Source organism: Leiobunum rupestre, chromosome 1 (assembly GCF_980474605.1).
Source record: "Leiobunum rupestre chromosome 1, qqLeiRupe1.1.hap1, whole genome shotgun sequence".
Lineage (NCBI taxonomy): Eukaryota > Metazoa > Arthropoda > Arachnida > Opiliones > Sclerosomatidae > Leiobunum > Leiobunum rupestre.
Window position 1 is genome coordinate 94,041,574 of NC_143384.1, and position 19,596 is coordinate 94,061,169.

Sequence of the window (19,596 nt, forward strand, 5' to 3'; positions counted from 1 at the left end):
CATTACCTATTGAGGATGCTTGGAGTTTATTTAAATCAACTTTATTTGACTTAATACACAAATCTATACCTCTCTTCTCTCCGGAGCCCAAGCCTCGTCGTCTCAAGTTTCCTAGAGCAATTAAGAGAGAATTGCGCAAGAAGAATTCTCTCTGGAGTAAATTGCGCCATTTGTCTCTTGCGGATAATCTCCAAGCTTATAACTCCCTCTTGCCTACCTACAAGGATCAAGTCAAATTGGTTAAAGTTCTCGTTGCTCAAGCACGTTCCCAACATACTCGTAAAAAGTTTGGTCAAATAGACGGTAAAATAAATTCCAACGGCTTCCCAGCCTCGGAAGGGTTTTTGAATTTGGGGGTAGGAAAAAAGGGGAAACGTTTCGTGACAACATGGCTGCCAGCCTCCCCACTTCGCGACTTTAATTGTCACTGAAGTCATTTCAATCGTTTTTCTCGTCTATTACGATTGATCTCAATTAATAATTTGTATTTTAATTTAAAGAATTCAAGTTATAGGTAAATTTACAGTTAAACAACCATTTGGTCTAGCTTTTATTCCAGAAATATAATGGTCAGTTTACTTAGATGGCGCCACGTGCTCTACGAAGAATCATGATTTAGATATTTGTTACTCGGCGACAGTTAAAAATTGGTCTCTGCGCATGCTCCAATACCAACCAATCCGGTGTTCCCTCCCTGGCTAGTGTCCAGTTTTTAAGTGGCAATGACGGTTAAAAATTCCACCCCCATTTATTTTACCGTCTATTAAAAAGAATCCAAGGGCTTTTTATCGTTTCGTCAAAAAGGAAATTCGTTTTTTCAAAATCCAGGCTGAACATCCAGGTTGATGACAACCAGCTAACTGACTCCGATTACCGCATGGAAAATTGTTTTAATGAAACATTCGCGAAAAACTTTAATTCTTCTGCCCTTGATAATTCTGATCTTCTCGTCAATCCCGATACCTCTATGGAGGACTTCTTCCCCAGTTTTCAAGATATTCGGTCAACCCTAAAAAAACTTGATGTCAAATCATCCTCTGGACCTGATGCAATTCCAAACCGTCTTCTGAGGAATTGCTCTTCAACTATATTTCGTCCCCTTCGGGCTCTGTTTTTTCTCTCGCTTCGCAGTGGCACCCTGCCTAAAGATTGGCGTCTTGGACATATAACCCCTATTTATAAAAACTCCGGTAAAAAGTCAAATGCATCAAACTATAGACCTATTAGTCTTACTTCAACTGTATGCAAGGTCCTTGAAAAATGTATTCGATTGGCCTTAATTAACCACCTTAATCATTTTCTATCTTCATATCAACATGGATTTTTAAACAACAAATCGACCGTTTCTAACATGCTATCTTGCTTACATTTGTGGCTTGACTCTCTGGAAAGAGGTAAACGGGTGGATGTTATTTACCTTGATGTGGCAAAGGCATTTGATTCAGTTCCACATACTCGCCTGCTGACTAAACTTCGGATGTATGGAGTCCATAACAATTTACTGCCTTGGATTTGTGATTTCCTTGCCAATCGTACTCAAAGAGTGAGAGTGGAAAATTCACTTAGTGATCCTTTTCCCGTCCTCAGCGGTGTTCCTCAGGGAAGTGTGCTGGGTCCTCTGTTGTTTCTAGTCTATATTAATGACATACCTAATGTAATCCTGTCTCCGCTTCGGCTGTATGCAGATGATCTCAAAATCTTCCGCTCTATCACCTCCTTTGAAGATGTGGAAGCCCTTCAAACTGATCTCAAGAACCTTGAAGAATGGTCTCGTCGTAATGGTTTAAAATTTAACGAAAACAAAACTGTCTTACTTAGTATTGATCGTTCTGCCGTGGATTTAAATAAGCCCTCCCCTTATTACTTGTTTGGCAAAAATGTTGCAAGAGTGGCTAACCATAGAGATCTTGGTATTATCAAAAGCGACATAAGACCCAAAAGTGTGTCAGTACGGTATAATGTTTAATGAGAGCTTGTAGCGAAGTAAAAAGAGGGAATGGAAGAGGGGGTTGAAAATACGTCATCAAAATTTGAAATTTCCTCCACTTCAGCGCCGCCGAGTGAGGCGTTTTAGAACGTATGTCTACGGGAGAATAAATCGAAGAGATGAAATCGCGCCAGACCATAGATTAAATATACCGTTGCTAGTACTATTCCATCTAGTAGGTTATGTAGTCTATTGTGAGACTATCTCTCAGTAAATATTTTAACGGGCGCAAAGGTAGAGTTGACACACTTTTGGGTCTTATGTCACTTTTGGTATTATCATTACTTCTAATCTTAATTTTCATCAACATATCTCTAACTTATGTTCTCGTGCCAATAGTCTCCTTGCTGTAATTAAGTACAAACTTACAATATTACCTTTTTGTATAATACCTTTGTGCGACCTCTTCTCGAGTCTGCTTCCTGTTTATGGAATCCCTATCATGCCCAGGACATAAGGCAACTTGAAAATGTACAAGCTCGAGCTTCCAAAATACCCTTTTCTCTTAATAACTTCAATCGCGTGGACAGGCTTTCGGCTCTTAACTGGCCCCCATTAAAACTTCGCCGTCTCTATCTGGACTTAGTGACCTTATATAAACTGCTCAGCAACCCTGGCCAGTCCTACTTCTCTTACGTGGCTTCTACTATCTCAACGAGGGGGAACACCCGCAAACTCTGTCTACCACATTCCCGCCGTGATTCGTCCAAATTCTCTTTTTTTCCGACGTGTAATTATTCCTTGGAATTATCTTCCTGATGAAATTGTGTGTTCGGGCTCTGTTGAATTATTTAAAAAAAAACTTAAAACTTTCATGACTGACAATATCCCCTCGAATTATTGACTATTAATGTTAACCGAATGGTCCCCGTGGGCTGTATGGCTTTTCGCTCTAGCCCTTCCCAAACTCTAGAGAAAAAAGAAAAAAGAAATTCAGAAGGTCGGTCGTAACGTCGTTCCATGGTTGAACGCAGCCAATGTATGCGCTTTCGTTTTCCCGCGAATTTTGTCCTATTTGTCTGAAGATTAACGGAGTACTTTTGAATCTCAAAATTCTGACAACTAAGTTACTTCAGTATTACACTGGGTAAATAATAATTTTTATTCATATTAATTAGTTAAGTTTTTACAACTGTCCCTTTGCCTTTTAGTATTTCGATGGATAAGAAGGGAAAAAGCGGCTGTTGTCCATAATTATTCCGCTTCCAGCGACAAGAAAGAATTTCACTCCAAATCATATGTTTGGGAAAGATTTCTATCATGGATTAGTGTTTAATCCATGTTTCTATCAAGCCAGTGTTAGTGGGTTTTTCGGTAATGAGATACATTTTCATGGCTTTATTCTAGAATAGCTGCCCTCAACGAATGCCTTTCCCAAAAATAGTGGAAACTATTCCTTGTCACTTCCTCATTGTTATGCCATAAAAATGTCCTGGTGGAAATAATTATTTTCAGAAAAATTAGTAATCGAAAGTAATTGAGCTCTACCTTTTCATTTTGCTGTGGCCAGCCAATGAACTTGACAGTTCGTGTTACATTATTTTCAACACAGTTTGAGCATTCACAATAGAGTGCCAGCAGCTTGAAACCCTGCGACGTCACCAATGTTAATCGTCTATTGAGAAAAACCGTTTTCATGACAACCATTACGGAAGCTACGGATGTGTCGTCACTAACTTTTAAAAACGCATCAACTGCTAGCACTATAGGGTGACAAAGGAGCCTTTCACATTCCAAGTGTATAAATATTAAATTTACTGTTGACACTTAGCAGTAAGAACCAGATAATATAATATCTTTAACAATGACCTCATAATTTATTGAATTTACACTTAAACAGCATGAAGAAAAATTGATATAAATAATGCTTATTTCCCATTATTATCGGACAACTTATAAAAAATTCATATTTAAAGGTAAACAGCAGAGAGCCTTTTTTAAACCTCAGAACTATGGAATATGGAACATTATTGACCAGATGCTTTCAAAAATTGTTTTTAAAAACATATGTAAATTAGTGCTAAATTGAAAAATTAATTGGCTAGTATGAGTACCTATTATCAGACATTTGGATAATGAATCGGACACCACTGGTCCTTTTATCGGACGGTGTACCTTTGGTTCGGACACTAGGAGCTAAGAACCAGACACACTAACTTAAGTTTCGTACACCGGTGCCTTTCAATCGGACAAAGGGCCCTTCAAACCGGACATTTTCTACATTTCCACTGGTTCTGACTTCATAGAGCGTGTTGCGGTCCCTGTTAATAATAGAGCTTTGATACAGATATCATGGGAACTCATTACGAGCCCTGGTATCATCAGAACTTTTTATAGGCCCCTGATATCATCAAACCTCGCTACGGGGCCTAGAAAGCTTTGAGCATCGTTGCAGGCCCCAGATTTTATCGAACCTTGTTATCAGGCCCCAGATATCATTGAACCTCGCTACGGGGCCTAGAAAGCTTTGAGCATCATTGCAGGCCCCAGATTTTATCGAACCTTGTTATCAGGCCCCAGATATCATTGAACCTCGCTACGGGCCCTAGAAAGCTTTGAGCATCGTTGCAGGCCCCAGGTTTCATCAAACCTTGTTACTGCGCCCCAGGTTTCATCAAACCTTGTTATCGCGCCCCAGGTTTCATCAAACCTTGTTATTGCGCCCCAGGTTTCATCAAACCTTGTTATTGCGCCCCAGGTTTCATCAAACCTTATTATTGGGCCCCAGATTTCATCAAACCTTGTTATTGGGCCCCAGATTTCATCAAACCTTGTTATTGGGCCCCAGATCTCATCAAACCTTGTTATTGGGGCCCCAGATTGCATCAAACCTTATTATCGGGCCCCAGATAGCATTAAACATCATTACGGGCGCCAGATAGCATCAAACCTCATTATGGGCCCTTGATTGTGCAATAACTAAATCTAAGTTTGGCGATAATTTTTTATAATTGTCATAGTTATTGGTATTATGTTATTTAAGGTAATAAGGTATTACAGCAACCAAGAAGCTGGATTTGAGCAAAACTAATCTCGAATTGTAGTGTTAAATTTATTAATCCATGAACCCATTGAAGTACCTAAGAACTATGTCTATTGTTCCCTGCTACCATGATGTTATATCCAAAGTGACAAGACCCAAAAGTGTTTCAACTCTACCTTTTCAAATATTTACTGAGAGCTAGTCTCACAATAGACTACATAACCTACCAGTTGGCATAGTACTAGCAAAGATATATTTAGTCTATGGTCAAAATATGATGTATTTTTAACCCCTCTCCAGCTTCCTCTTTTTACTTCGCAACAAGCTCTAATTGAATATTATATTGTACTGACCGTTTTTTAGGTCTTATGTCGCTTTTGGGTACTCCATACGTAACATAAATATGACAACAATTTCGGTTAATGATAGTCTGTCGTAGAGTGATTGCGTAATCAACCAAATTTGTTTTATTGTTATAAATATGAGTGAAAATAACTTAACTAATGTAATCGTAAATTCAATAGTAAATTGCTTTGTCAGTCCGTAGAAAAATAATGATTTATATGGTCATTGACGAAACAGACTATCATAGACAGAATAGGAAGTAGAATACTTATATTTATTATGTTACTTACTGTTATACTTCTCAGAATGGAAACCCCAAAAAATCGTTTGTAGCCCCATCTGGAAAATGCTGACTGCAGTATGATAATTTAAATTGACTGATCTCAAAATACATTTGATAGTCAGTACCTTTACATTATGAGGTATAGCAGGCTTATTTACCTGCTTTTATTCCCTAACATAGAGCCATATTTTCACACGCAAAATGAAGTGTAAGATCCACCAATTAAATAATTACTAATAATAAATTATAATTTATAGATTCAATTTTCCATGTCTGTATGAATAATCAGTTAACTGCCTAAGTTTGAGAAGTATAACTTCATCGTGCCAGTATTCAATATTTTCTTAGTTCCTCCTATGCGTTCTTGGTTAAACTAATCGCAAAGTATTTCGTTGGATACATAAAAAATTTGTTTTTAGGTGTAAATGTTAAATTAAAAACATTCTACTCAAACTAGAGTTTATTTTTCCTTAAATTACTGACCGTTTAAGGAAATGAATCGTAGTTTTCTTAGTTGTTAAACAGTGTTTTGTTTTCATAGGCTCTAACTTGAGACGATGTATCTACATTTATTGGAACTTTTTCAACAATAAGTGATGTATTCCAATCGCTTCCTCTCACCCTATATGGTAAGTTTTTTTTTAATTTGCAACCTCTGTTAGGGATAAACTGATATGGGTAAACAAAGTTATCTATCATAACAGTAGAGTATATGATAAAATCATTCTAAAAGATGGTTCAGTTAGTTTATCGAGAATTTTTAATTTTTAAAAAGGTTTTCCGCAAAATATTTTTCTAATACCAGTAAAAGCCGATATTGGCCTATACCGATACTATAAAATTAGGTTGATATATCGGTGCATCACTAACCTCGATTTGAATCTGCAGTGATGGCTCGTCAAAAGACTTGCGTTTTAAGAAACCAGTGAGAATTGATTTTTTTTTTCTGGGAAATTAGCTTGTTGTAACTGGATTGGTAGAACACAATCTCCCGAAGTAACAATAAATAAATTCTTAATGATATTTACACAAACAAGTTTAAATACATTATTTTAAGCTCCACACTAACGTAACAAAATAAAAAATAAACTGTTGAAAAGCTAATTGTACTTGTGGTTTAAATTTAAATTTGATGTTTTAATCAGCTAGGCTAATACCGAAGTCATTGAGGGTCTTTTAATTTATGTGGCCGGGTTATAGTTCATAGGAGGGTGGTGGCGAGCCCTTCTTACCAAGTGAATTAAGCAACAGCTCTTACACCTGATATTATTGTTAACCTCAACATGTTTTTATGGAAGGGGAAACTGGGAAACTCTAAAAAAAACCCCTTCTAATCAGTTGGAGTGCCACAAGTAAGGATTGAACCTGGCTCCTGTTGCTGTGAGGGGAAAGTGCTAACCACACCACCATGCATGTGCATACATAAACAAAGGGGAACCCAGGGTGATTTTCTTAACTAGCCTCACAAATAGAGAAAATTTTAGTTAGTTGGTGAATGCATATTTTGACAACCTTTCTTTAATGAAACTAAAGAAATTTTTTTGAAAGTAAATATTACTGTGGTTTTTAGCCAGAATGTTTTTATTTATAATTATAAAAAAATTACTCCCAATCCCCCTCATGTTCATATAGTAAGCTAAACTCCCTTAAAAATTCAAATCAGCTTGTATCTCATTAATTCCTCAAACTTGATTTGAACCACATGCTGGTGTGATTTTTCCTGCGCTCCCTAGTTCTTGCCAGAGGACATTTTGACCATGATACCGATCTTAACAAAACCATAATCCTCAATTATTAACGAATATATTATTTTTTTTAGTTTATACAATAATGTGACCCTGTGCATGATTGGTATTAAATTCAAATTCAATCTTAGGTTACAAAAATTTGGTTAAAATTGCCATTAATCATAAACTATTTAATAAAAGAAACTGCTACTTCGTGGTTTTATTTATATGAAGGACCATAGTCCGAAAGCTCCTGAGAGTTCGAAATAAAATTTTTAGTGAAATCATGAATTAGAAGTTTGTTTAAAAAAGGATTTTAAATATTTATTAACTTAGGTAAAAAAAGAAAACATTTATAATTTAATAATAATTTCTATAAAATCCTATACTTTCAAAAAGTCCTATAATAAAATCCTATAATTTTGATATTTTGCCCATTTCAAAAACACTGTTAAATTGCTAGATTTAGGTATAGGATAAATTCCTATATAAAGTCATTCTAGTCTATCGTTATAGAGCATTTCTGTTGCACACTACATGAAGTAAATACACAGCCTGGGTGAAGTGAACTACAGCGGCCTCATTGAATTTCATATAAATTTTGGTTGCGCCTGATAGACCTTGTCACGTAGATGCCGAGGGTATTTTTTATTTTGGCCCCAAATGATTATTCAATTTTTTTTAATTTTAAAAATTTCTCATTTTCATTAAATTTTATATTAATTTTGGTTGCGCCTGATAGACCTTGTCACGTAGATGCCGAGGGTATTTTTTATTTTGGCCGCAAATGAGTATTTAATTTTTTATTGTGATTTTAAAAATTTCACATTTTTGGGAATTTTCACGTGTTTCGTTGTACTTATTTCCGTCGTGTGTTCGCCGACACCACAGTTTCGGTGTACTAATAATTTCCACGTGATATTCCCGATATTCCCGTACTTCATAAAATCAATTACAGGTTTTGTTCATTTTCTAGGTGTTTTGTATTTTTGGGCCCCAGCGCTTGAGCGAAGTGAGTGCGCGGCGCCGTCAGGCGCCAATACGGGGAGTTACTATTTAAGTTGATACAATTTCACTAATTACGATGCCACTAGGTACAATTACAGAAGGGCCACCGTCAATGCTCGGAATGGGGCAGGGGCGCGTCTGAAAAGTTGTGTCGACGGATACACGACGAAACTATTTTTTAACAAAAACGTTACTAATCCCCTAAAATTACTACTTTTTTAAAATTAAGTTAATTAAAAAAATTACCATTTGGGGGCCCAAAATAAATAACTACGTAATCTACGCGTCAAGCGCTACATTCTCCGCAAAAAAATGGTAATTCCCTAAAATTACTACTTTTTAAAAATTAAGTTAATTAAAAAATTATCATTTGCGGCCCTAAAAAAAGTTTCGTAATCGACGCGTCAAGTGCTACATTCTCCGCCAAAAAAAGCAAAATTACATGAGGCCGCTGTAGTTCAATTTTGCCCAAAGCCTTTGCATCTAGGTATCTGCTACTATCCACCAAACGTTTCACAGAACTCTGAATCCTTATCATAGCTGGCAATTTTAACTCCGATCTACTTATGAAATCACTGGAACCAAAGACCAACACTTTACAAAAATGCTTTTTATCATTTAAACAACTAATACAACACCCAACAAGAGTATCAGAATCAACGGCAACATTAATTGACCATATTTATGCCTCCAACCCCGAGATAATTACATCAAGTGGTGTTGTATCCTTTGGTGTGTCAGACCATGACATGATTTACGTCACCCGGAAAAAGAAATGCCCTCTAATTAAATAGATTATATCTAAGGTGCGTGACTACCGAAGGATGAATATAGACAAGATTATAGGATCTTTAACCAAAACACTAAGAAATTTCCAAATGGTCAACATTGACCACGGAGTACGCAAACACCTGGACACATATGCACCCATTATCCACAAGCGTAAGTTGATCACTATATCCCCTTGGATCACCAACGATATTAAACACCTGATGCACACCCGCGACATGATAAAAAGGAAGTTACATAAAAACCCCGACCTGGCAAAGCTATACCGCAGCCTACGAAATAGGGTTACTAGTTTAATCAAAGCCGGGAACAATAACTATTTTAAAGAAACAACTAATTGGTCCAGGAAACACGAGAAATATGCGGAAAGTATTGAGAATGCTTATAAAACCAAAAAACAACCCACTAACTGCCCTAGAAGTTAATGGCATATTAATAAATAATCCATCGGACATCCCATTCTGCCTAAATGAGTACTTCATTAATCGTCAAGCACCCAGTCCATTAGGGTGTCATTAAGATCCACTGGCATTAACTGAGACCAGGAACTCTAAATTCTATTTCCAGGAGGTAAGCACTGAAACCGTGCTCAATCACTTAAAATCACTCCCCAACAGTCAGGCCATAGACACCGACGAACTTTCAGTGTCAATAATTAAAGGACTAGCAATTATTATAGCTCCAGCCCTGACCCAAATCATAAACAAATCTTTTCAACTGGGGCAGTTTCCATTTAGGTGGAAGGAAGCTAAAGTGATACCAATTCATAAAGCCGGCGATCACAAGGACCCGGGAAACTACAGAGCCATATCAATTCTGCAAGCATTATCCAAGACAAGCAGAGTATCAATAAAGAAATATTCTACCACATGCAATCCGGCTTTCTTCCAGGCCATTCTACAATAACATGTACACTGAATTTGCATGAGCGCAACTCGAAGCTGACAAATATGTCATAGTAGCATTCCTCGACATGTCCAAAGCATTTGATAGTGTCAAACACAACACTTTAATTGAAATATTAAAAAGGATTGGTCTAGAAAATGCATCACTGGATTGGTTTAACTCCTATCTTAGTGAACGAACGCAAGTAGTATCAGTCAATGGGAACACCTCTAAACCACTAATGGTTAAAACCGGAGTTCTCCAGGGTAGTGTGCTCGGACCCCTACTCTTTAACTTATACACTAGTGATAACCACAAAGCCTTAAATACATCCATTGTAACTGATTAGGTTCTCAGTAAGCCTGGGTTCGAAACTTTAGGATTAAATAAATGGGGTCAACGCAAGGCCTCCAGGGTTCAAGTATTTTTATTTGTATCGTAAACCATCATAATCAAAGAATAGGTTATAAGGCAAATTTGTACACAAAAACATTACTTTTAAAGATACTAAGAGGAGTCCGATGTTATTTTTAACATCCGAAAGCTTTAACAAAAGGAAAAGTTAACACTCACCAAACTACGAAGGGCCATATTCGGAATAATGGAAAGAACTCTTTCTCGTCAGGAAGAACGAACTGCAAGTGAGCAAGAACGCTAGAGGGTTGTCGGGCTACGCGGAAGACAACTAAGATGGTGATGCGGGACTGGCTACTCTAGCCTTCGCTTAATTAACTAAATACTGCCAGTCCTATTCCTCTTGGCTACTTCTCCCGAACTCCACACGCGACCTTTTTAGACTTCTCAATATATATATATTCCAGAGAATTATAGGGCCCCCTGGGGATGGGCGATGATATCAGCTGTCAGACCAGTCATAGTTTGGTGGGCGTGTACATTAGATAAAATAATAATGGGCAAAGGCAGGAATGTAGGATATGTCTGGCTGTCAAGAGGAAACAACTGGTTCCCCCTTTGCCTAGGCCTAAATGCGTAAGCTAATGAAAACTTTATAAATATAGAATACTACTTCTGTTACACAGTCAATTGAATATGCTGACGATGACACTCTGCTCCATTCAGATAAAAACCTAAATAATGCAATAGGAAATCTTGAGAATGATATCCTCATGTTGCGTAATGTATTACTTTCTAAAGGGTTACACCTCAACATAAAAAAATCTGCTTTTATGATCTTTTCACCAAATAAGGCCAAAAAAACAAATCGCATCAATTATAACGGAGCTGCCGAAAATCGAAATTAGGAGGGTTAATATATTTAAATACCTGGGTCTAATCTTTGACGATGAGCTTAAATGGTCTTGTCACATTGACTATATCAAGCCTTAACCAAGAAACCCTCTGTATCTTATATATCGCCCTGGTGCAATCAGTGTTTGACTATGATGATATATTTTACAATGCTGCACCCAAAAGAAACTACAAACCTTGCAAAATAATGGCGCCAGAGCCATATTACATATACCCCCCAGATCTTCAGCATCAGAAGCAAGAAAGGAGCTAAGTTGGATGAGCTTACAGCAAAGAGCGAACTATCACACCTTACTTCTAATGTACAAATTCCATAACAAAAACTGCCCCAAATATGTTTTAGAAATATTCGACTCGTCCCTCAATCAAAGCCATAAGTACGTCACAAGAAACACTAATATTAACTTTAATACTAAAAATTACCTTAATTTATTTAGTAATAAAAGCATTAGAGTTAATGGTATAAGGTTATGGAACTCATTAGAAGCAGTGCTAAAAAGTCAACTGTTTTAATATTTTTAAAAAAGACCTAAAAAAATATATAATTGAATATTGGTGACAAAATTGTAGTATTTTATTTATCCTTTCTTTGGTTTTGGATTTTAGATTTAATTTAAATTAATAATATGGCCTCCTATGTAAACCAGTATCTAACTGGAAGGAATATCCTGAAATAAAGCTTTTTATTATTATTATTACTATTACTCCAAGTGTCCCAGTAATCCAGTTTTCATTTAAGATTACGGTATCTAAATGACCAATAATAATATTAATAATAATAATAATAATAATAATAATAATATGGTCTTTATTAAGGGATATCCCCTTCAGCAGAGCGGATTTTCAAGGGGGTCCCGGTTAAAAATAAGAAGTCTGTAGATAACAAGACAGAATTAAAAAATATAAATTAGTTAAATCCTACATTATATGAAGGATAAAAATTAAAATAATTAGTTAATACCGTTTTCGCAGATGGCATTCTTGAATTCACGAGTATCAGTCATAGTACGTATAGAGAAGGGAAGATTGTTAAACAGTTTTATGCCTCTGCATTTGATCGATAGAGTACGTAAGTTAGTCTCTAAACTTTCAACATGGAAGGTGTTCTGACAACCTCTTGTGTAGTGGGTATGAAGTGAAGCAGGTATTTGAAAGAGTTCGGTAATATAGTCAGGAGTTCGAGCAATTGTAACGAGGTGCATAAAGATTGCCATGTGGTTGTCTCGTCGCAGCAGAGGGAGAACCGATGAAGTGTTACGAGCAGTGGTAGCAGAGGAACTGTTGAAAGCTAACTTTGACATAATGACATAATGAACTATTTATAGTGTAGTCAATAGCCGTTAGATGGCGCTAGGAGCGAAGCTTGTGAACCATGTAGAGGTACAAGTATAGTTTATGGTGTATGAATACAGAATAGGCCTAATTAGGTAGTCTTTGTAAAGAGTCAGAAAAAGTTGGCAACACTGAAGTAGACATAGTGGGTCAGTAGCCCTCTAGCTTTGGTAGTGATAACTTTATACTTTTGTAATGGATTAATCAATACTAATTATGCTAAATTAAATCAATGATATTTTAATTGGTATGTTAATTTATCCTACGAACCACTATTAACAGGAACGCCTTGGTTGACTGAGAATGGACTTACAGATAGCATTTTGTTGAGTTTGAATTTTGTCAAGTTTTGTAACAGTTGCCGCACTGTAGAGAATATCCCCGTAGTCGAGTAGGGGCTGTATAATTGAGTTGTAAAGCATCGTGAGTATAAGAGTATCAAGATTTGGTCGAAGAGATCCGATGATCCAGGATTGTTTATTAACTTTTTCATACGTATTAATGATGTGCTGACCCCATGTCAGATTTTAATCAAGTTCCAGTCCAAGATATTTAAATGATTTCACACGCTGGATTTTTGAGTTAGGAAGAGTGTCATAATTTTCTAAGCCTTTGGTGTTTTTTTTGTGAAATAGCATGAAAAACGTTTGAGAAAGATTTAAGACCTGCTTCCGCTGGAGTAGATAGTTTTGCAGTTTGAGGGTATTTTCGTCAAGAATAGCGATAAGATCCTGTGGGTTAGGGCTTGAAGAGAGCATTGCCTGGTCATCGGCATATAACATGAGGAGACCCTCCTCGGTAATTACAAGATATAGATTGAGAAAAGTTCTTGTAGTGAAAGAAAGGCTGCCCAATGGTGTTCAGGATATTATACCATTTAATTAATTATTAGAAGGTTTTAATTTACTGTAGAGAATAAAGCAGTACAAAATATGCAAAGATTAAATTCTTTTCGATATAATAAGCTATATGTAAAGTAATAGAAGATATCAAATTAATGTTTGGAGGAAATTCAGTTAGTTTTATGCGAATACATCCAAGTAAATTGATATATTACAGAAAATTTAATAATTGTTCAATTACGACAATTGTATAAATAATATCTATTACCAGAAGTTTATAATAAATCTTTTACAAGAGAAGTATCCATCTAGGCCTTTAAAATTAAACTTGTACCTTCACAGCTTCAACGCAGATTTCTTTGAGGGTGAATTTCATTCGAAATCTTATTTAAAACAATTTTATTTAAAGTGTTAAAATATTCTGAGGATAATAGAAATTTTCAGTTGTTTTTTACAGAAAGAATCTTAAACGAGCAAACAGCTTCCACGTACTAAAATTAAAAATCAGTTGGTGGGCATCAATACTTCTGATCAAAATTTAAAACATGTACCAAGTGTATACTTATATTTCCAAACAAAAATGGAAGCGGTATCGTAGGCGTTAAACTTTGATTCATTTGGTTAGTTTTATGTGTCTAGTTCTAAACAATAAAATTTTATTTGAATTTTTGTTTTTCAGGTAACAGAATTTGGATCAAAGTTTTCCCTAAGAATTCTTAAGTAAACTATTCAAAACAAAATGGGAGAAACAACCGAGTCTGGTGCTGTTGTCCTTTACTACTGTGACGAGTGCAGTTTCAGCACAAACAACTGTGAGATTCTAAAACAACACCAAAATTCTCATGATAATAATAACCAACATTCAAGTACAGAAAATGTACCATCGGATAACAGCAGTGTCCAAGATAAGAAGCCAGAGAGCAGCGTACCGATTCTTGCTCAGAGATACACTTGTGATCAGTGTAGCTTTAGTACAAGTCGCCTTGGTAGTTTGAAAAGTCACCAAAATGGCCATACTGATGGAAACAAAAAGGAAGTTCAAGAGGAGACATTTTCTGATAAAGACAGTGGCGAGGAAGTATATTCAGGTGATGAGTGGAATGATGAGGTTAATTCTTCAGCGTCATCTGGAGGAGAGTGCGATGCAGCAGTTGGTTTAACCCCAGTTGCTATTTGTACCCTTAAAAATGCAAAACAATGTAAGATTCTTAAAGAACACCCAAATTCTCTTGATAATGATGACCGGGATTCAAGTACAGAAAATATACCATTCGATAACAGCAGTGTCCAAGATAGGAAGATGGAGAGCAGCGTACCGAGTGGTGCTCACAGATACACTTGTGATCAGTGTAGCTTTAGTACAAGGCGCCTTGGTAGTTTGAAAAGTCACCAAAATGGCCATACTGATGGAAACAAAAAGGAAGTTCAAGAGGAGACATTTTCTGATAAAGACAGTGGCGAGGAAGTATCTTCAGGTGATGAGTGGAATAATGAGGTTAATTCTTCAGCGTCATCTGGAGGAGAGTGCGATGCAGCAGTTGGTTTAACCCCAGTTGCTATTTGTACCCTTAAAAATGCAAAACAATGTAAGATTCTTAAAGAACACCCAAATTCTCTTGATAATGATGACCGGGATTCAAGTACAGAAAATATACCATTCGATAACAGCAGTGTCCAAGATAGGAAGATGGAGAGCAGCGTACCGAGTGGTGCTCACAGATACACTTGTGATCAGTGTAGCTTTAGTACAAGGCGCCTTGGTAGTTTGAAAAGTCACCAAAATGGCCATACTGATGGAAACAAAAAGGAAGTTCAAGAGGAGACTTTTTCTGATGAAGACAGTGGGGAGGAAGTATCTTCAGGTGATGAGTGGAATGATGGGATTAATTCTTCAGTATCATCTGGGGAAGAGAGTGATGCAGAAGTTGATTTATCCCTAGCTTTTTCTGATGACAGTGGCGAGGAAGTATTTTCAGGTGATGAGTGGAATGACGAAGTTAATTCTTCAGTGTCATCTGGAGAAGAGTGTGAACCAGAAGTTGATTTAACCCCCGCTGATGTTTATTCTTTTAAAAATACCAAAATTCCTATAAGCACTATTCAGACCTTTTCTTGTAACCAATGTGATTATACTTCGAGCCATTTGAGTAATTTTTTGAGGCACCAGTCTATGCATGAGGTCACTGATCAATCAAATGAAGAAAGTGACCATGTCAGTGTTTTTACAACAACGAAGAATAACAGAAAACCTAGAAAAATAGTTTTTTGTGACAAGTGTGGTTACACCACAAATAACTCTGATCATTTGAAAAGACATAAAAGGGGTTGCCTATTGAAGACATTTTACTGTGATGAATGCAATTTTATTACAATTAATTCAGAATGTCTTAAGAAACACCAAAACGACTTTCACCGGAAAAAAGAAATTGTTCCTTCTGATCAACAAGTGATTTGTTCCTCAAACAAGGAGAAGGATGTTGTTAAAATAAATGACATTCAGAAAATACAAATCCTTGCCTGTGATAAACCATATTATTGCGAAAAATGTTGCTTAAGTTTTGTTTCCCTTGGTAACTTAAATTCACACCGTAAATATGACTTTGATTGCCTAAGGACTGTAAAATTCTGCTGTCATTTCACAGAGTGCATATTCGCTACTGAGCAAAGAGAAAATTTAATAGCACACAAATTTAAAGTTCATTCTACTGATAAACCATATCAATGTGGACAATGTGGTTCTGGTTTTTCTTGGCTTTCAACAATGAAAATCCACCAGAAATTCTCTCATGTAAATCACGTCAAAATAAATGAAGTATGGAGGCGAGAAAATGAACTTCGCACGAAGGATAAACCATTTTATTGCGAAGAATGCTGCAATAGTTTCCTTTTACTTGATAGCTTCAATTCCCACTTAAAATGTCACTTACCTAAAACCATTAATAATGAAAAAACCTTCAATTTTAGTATTGAAACTGCAGATAAAAGCTTAAAAACTTTATACTACTCCTGCAACTACAGAGGGTGCATATTCACCACAGAGCAACAAAAAAATTTAATCGCACACAAATTTAAAGTCCATACTATTGATAAACCATATCAATGTGGAGAATGTGGCTCTGGTTTTACTTCGTCTTCAACATTGGAAATGCACCACAAACACTCTCATTTGAAAGCAAATCATCTGTTGAACCGCGAAACATTATCAGCACACCTAGATCAAAATTCAAGAGTCAGTAACTTAAATGTTTCTGACAATGTATCTTCTAAAACAGTAGATAAAAGAGGTAGAAAGAGAACACTGTATAATGCCAGATTAAAAAGGAAAAAAACAAGTCTTGACGAAACTCCTCCAGCCGATGATGTTAATGTATTATGTTGTCAAGAATGTGATGAAGAGTACCCAGACCTGAATGCATTAGTTTGTCACTTGAAAATTCATTCATGTCTCAATAAGTGCCATGTATGTGGGAAATGTTTCTCAAGTGCACGTGCTTTAAAGGAACATATAAGAACTCACTCAAATATGTTAAAGTTTAAATGTCCTGTTTGTGGGGTGCTGTATATCAATAAGGATTATTTAAGGAATCACATACGTCAGGGGCACCCAAATGAGAAGGTTGAAAAATTGAACTTTATTGAAAGTTATAAAGAACTTGCTCACTCAAATGGGAAAACAATGAACCATGTAGAAGTCGACTCAGATGCTCCTATCAGTGTAGATAAAAATGCAAGTGAGATGCTTGTTGACAGTGGTAATACCAAAGTGAAACCAGGTGAAAAAACTTCATCAAAAACAACTAGTATCTCCAATGCCAGAGGTGTTAAAGATAAATTATTGTCTAATCAAAAGAGATTTTGGCCCTCCAGAGTGAAAAAGCTTCATTGTGCTGAATGTGCCAAGAATTTTATATCTAGTTATACTTTTAATCTTCATATGAGGAATCATTTGTATAAGAAAATGTATCAATGCTTATCATGTGATGTAGTTTATACCAAGAAATGTAATTTATTTAACCATATAAACAAGGCACACCCCAGTGACTCTAATACGGCTATTTTTTATTTGTGCAAAAATTTAAAGTGTAATTTCAAGACTGCAGAGCGTAATGAAATACTAGCACACATCAAGCTACACACATGTTCAGAAAAATTAGCTGTTAACAAAAAGCAATATTCAATGACAAATGATAACAGCATTAATTCAACTGATATTAATAAATCATTGGCAGATCAAGAGTCTTTGTACTCTGACATGTGTGCTTTTAAAACTAATCAGCAAGAATTTCTGGAAAGTCATCAAAAAGCACACACAACACCCAAATGGTTTCGCTGTGAAGAGTGCAAAAAACTATTTGCAAGATTTGAAAATTTAATTCATCACTTGGAAACTCATGGAAATAAAAATTGGAATAAATGCCAAGCATGTGGTTCTTCTTTCGCTAACAAGTTTGAGTTAAAGGGCCACATACACAGGGTTCACCTATCCAAACAATCAAATGTAGTTAACTCTTCTGAAAATGTCACAGCAACAAGTGCTGATAAAAATGTCCACGAGCCTATTCTAGACGAAGAAGAATGTGTGGATGAGCCCTCTCAAACTCCATTGGATGCATGGATTTTGAAAAATAAGGATAGCTCAAAAGTAACTAGCACAAGTATTGTCAAGCATGATATTACAAGCATCAGGATAGCTAACCAGCAAAATGACAACTCATTTTACTGCGAAGAATGTGGTCAAAAGTTCAGTTTGGTTGAAAGCTTAAAGGCTCATAAAGCACTACACCGCAAACAGGAAGAGCTATTTTGTGATGTATGTGGAAAACGTTACGTAAGTCGTAATCATCTTACTAGACACAAATTATCTCATTCCACCAATCAGAATCGTGTTTTTATATGTGAGTTTTGTGGGAAAGAATACGCAAACAGGATAAAATTAAAAAATCACAAAGCATATCACCGGAAGCATTCTGAGAATTCCTATTACAAATACCCTTGTAAGCTTTGTAGTTTTGTTGGTAAAACAAGTTTGATATTAGCTCAACACAGTAAAACTCACATAGATGGTCCAAAACATCTTTGTGATGAATGTGGTGCATCTTTCAAACAACCAAGATACTTGTACACTCACAAAAAAATCTGTCACTCGGAAGGACAAACTTTCAAATGTAGCAAATGCAATTACACAGCCAAGGCTGCTTATTACGTCCAAACACATGAACGAAAACATCATAAGGATATGAGTGACGAAGAGGGTGACGCAGACACTCTAGACAATTCAAAGTCCAAGGTTTTTTCGAAACCGTCTCATTCCAATAAGAAACGCAACCGAAGCTCAAAATCCCCTGAGAAAACTCTCATCAAGCCCAAAAAAGCTAAGAAATCTACTAGTGAAAAAGAACTGGGAAATAAGAAAACTGCCTCTGGTTCCTCCAAAAAACTTAAAAATACTTCCAAACTCAGTACTGAGAAATCTGCCAACAAAGCTGAAACTATTGATGTTTCTGAACGTATTTTGAGGAAACGAAAACATTTATCAATGCAAGAACAGTCATCTGATGACGACTCTCCTTGAGATGAATCGCTGATGAATAAGGACTTCAATAACGAACTTTAATAAATCGGTCACACCGTATTATTTTAAAGACAATTTAAAAATTAAAGGAAATTTATCTGTAGTTTATTTTTTAAGTAAAATGCCGTAAACCAAGGTTTGACCTTGGAAATATAAAATTGTAATTTTTTTGTCATTTAATACTATCATAAGTAACATAATACCAATAAGCATGACAATTAGCAAAAGTTATCATTTAACTGATTTTCAGAGTTATTGCGCAGTAAAGGTTTAGCTCAGCACCGAGCCCCCTAGTGTGTAAATATGCTCAAGGCAAAAATTAATACATTACTACCAAGGACGATAATATACTATATATACTCACTTCAGTCTCGGGCTGGACGAGTGTCAGTGTCGTAAGTAGTTTAGAGAGACGTCTCTCTGGGGGGAAAATGCCCATAAGACCCGGTAAAGAGATGATGCCACCGGTATCGCCAGCTAATAGCGCGCGTTGAGAAGGACGCAAAAACCAGTTTGGATTTGATATTTTGACAATTGGCCTTTCTATAAATTCATCCACGCTTGCCGAACTTGT

The 19,596-nt window shown here is 36.2% G+C and overlaps 1 protein-coding gene across 3 annotated transcripts; it reads left to right on the forward strand.

Annotated features, from left to right (window-relative positions):
- The first annotated feature begins 2,956 nt into the window (after window positions 1-2,956).
- LOC149968991 (uncharacterized) lies at window positions 2,957-19,153 on the forward strand. 3 transcript variants are annotated; one of them, XM_090155064.1, is made up of 3 exons: window positions 2,957-3,074; window positions 6,140-6,227; window positions 14,137-19,153. In XM_090155064.1, the coding sequence occupies exon 3, from the start codon at window positions 14,190-14,192 to the stop codon at window positions 19,020-19,022; it is 4,833 nt and encodes a 1,610-aa protein (XP_090011190.1). In that variant the 5' UTR covers window positions 2,957-3,074; window positions 6,140-6,227; window positions 14,137-14,189; the 3' UTR covers window positions 19,023-19,153. The 3 variants fall into 3 exon arrangements, with proteins under 3 accessions (XP_090011190.1, XP_090011191.1, XP_090011192.1); XM_090155065.1 differs by lacking the exon at window positions 2,957-3,074 and adding an exon at window positions 3,164-3,301; XM_090155066.1 differs by lacking the exons at window positions 2,957-3,074; window positions 6,140-6,227 and adding an exon at window positions 13,801-14,070 and having other exon boundaries at window positions 14,130-19,153.
- The last annotated feature ends 443 nt before the right edge of the window (window positions 19,154-19,596 follow it).

Excerpts from the sequence above, each read along its gene's own strand:
- LOC149968991 (XM_090155064.1), top strand. The coding sequence starts at position 14,190 with ATGGGAGAAACAACCGAGTCTGGTGCTGTTGTCCTTTACTACTGTGAC.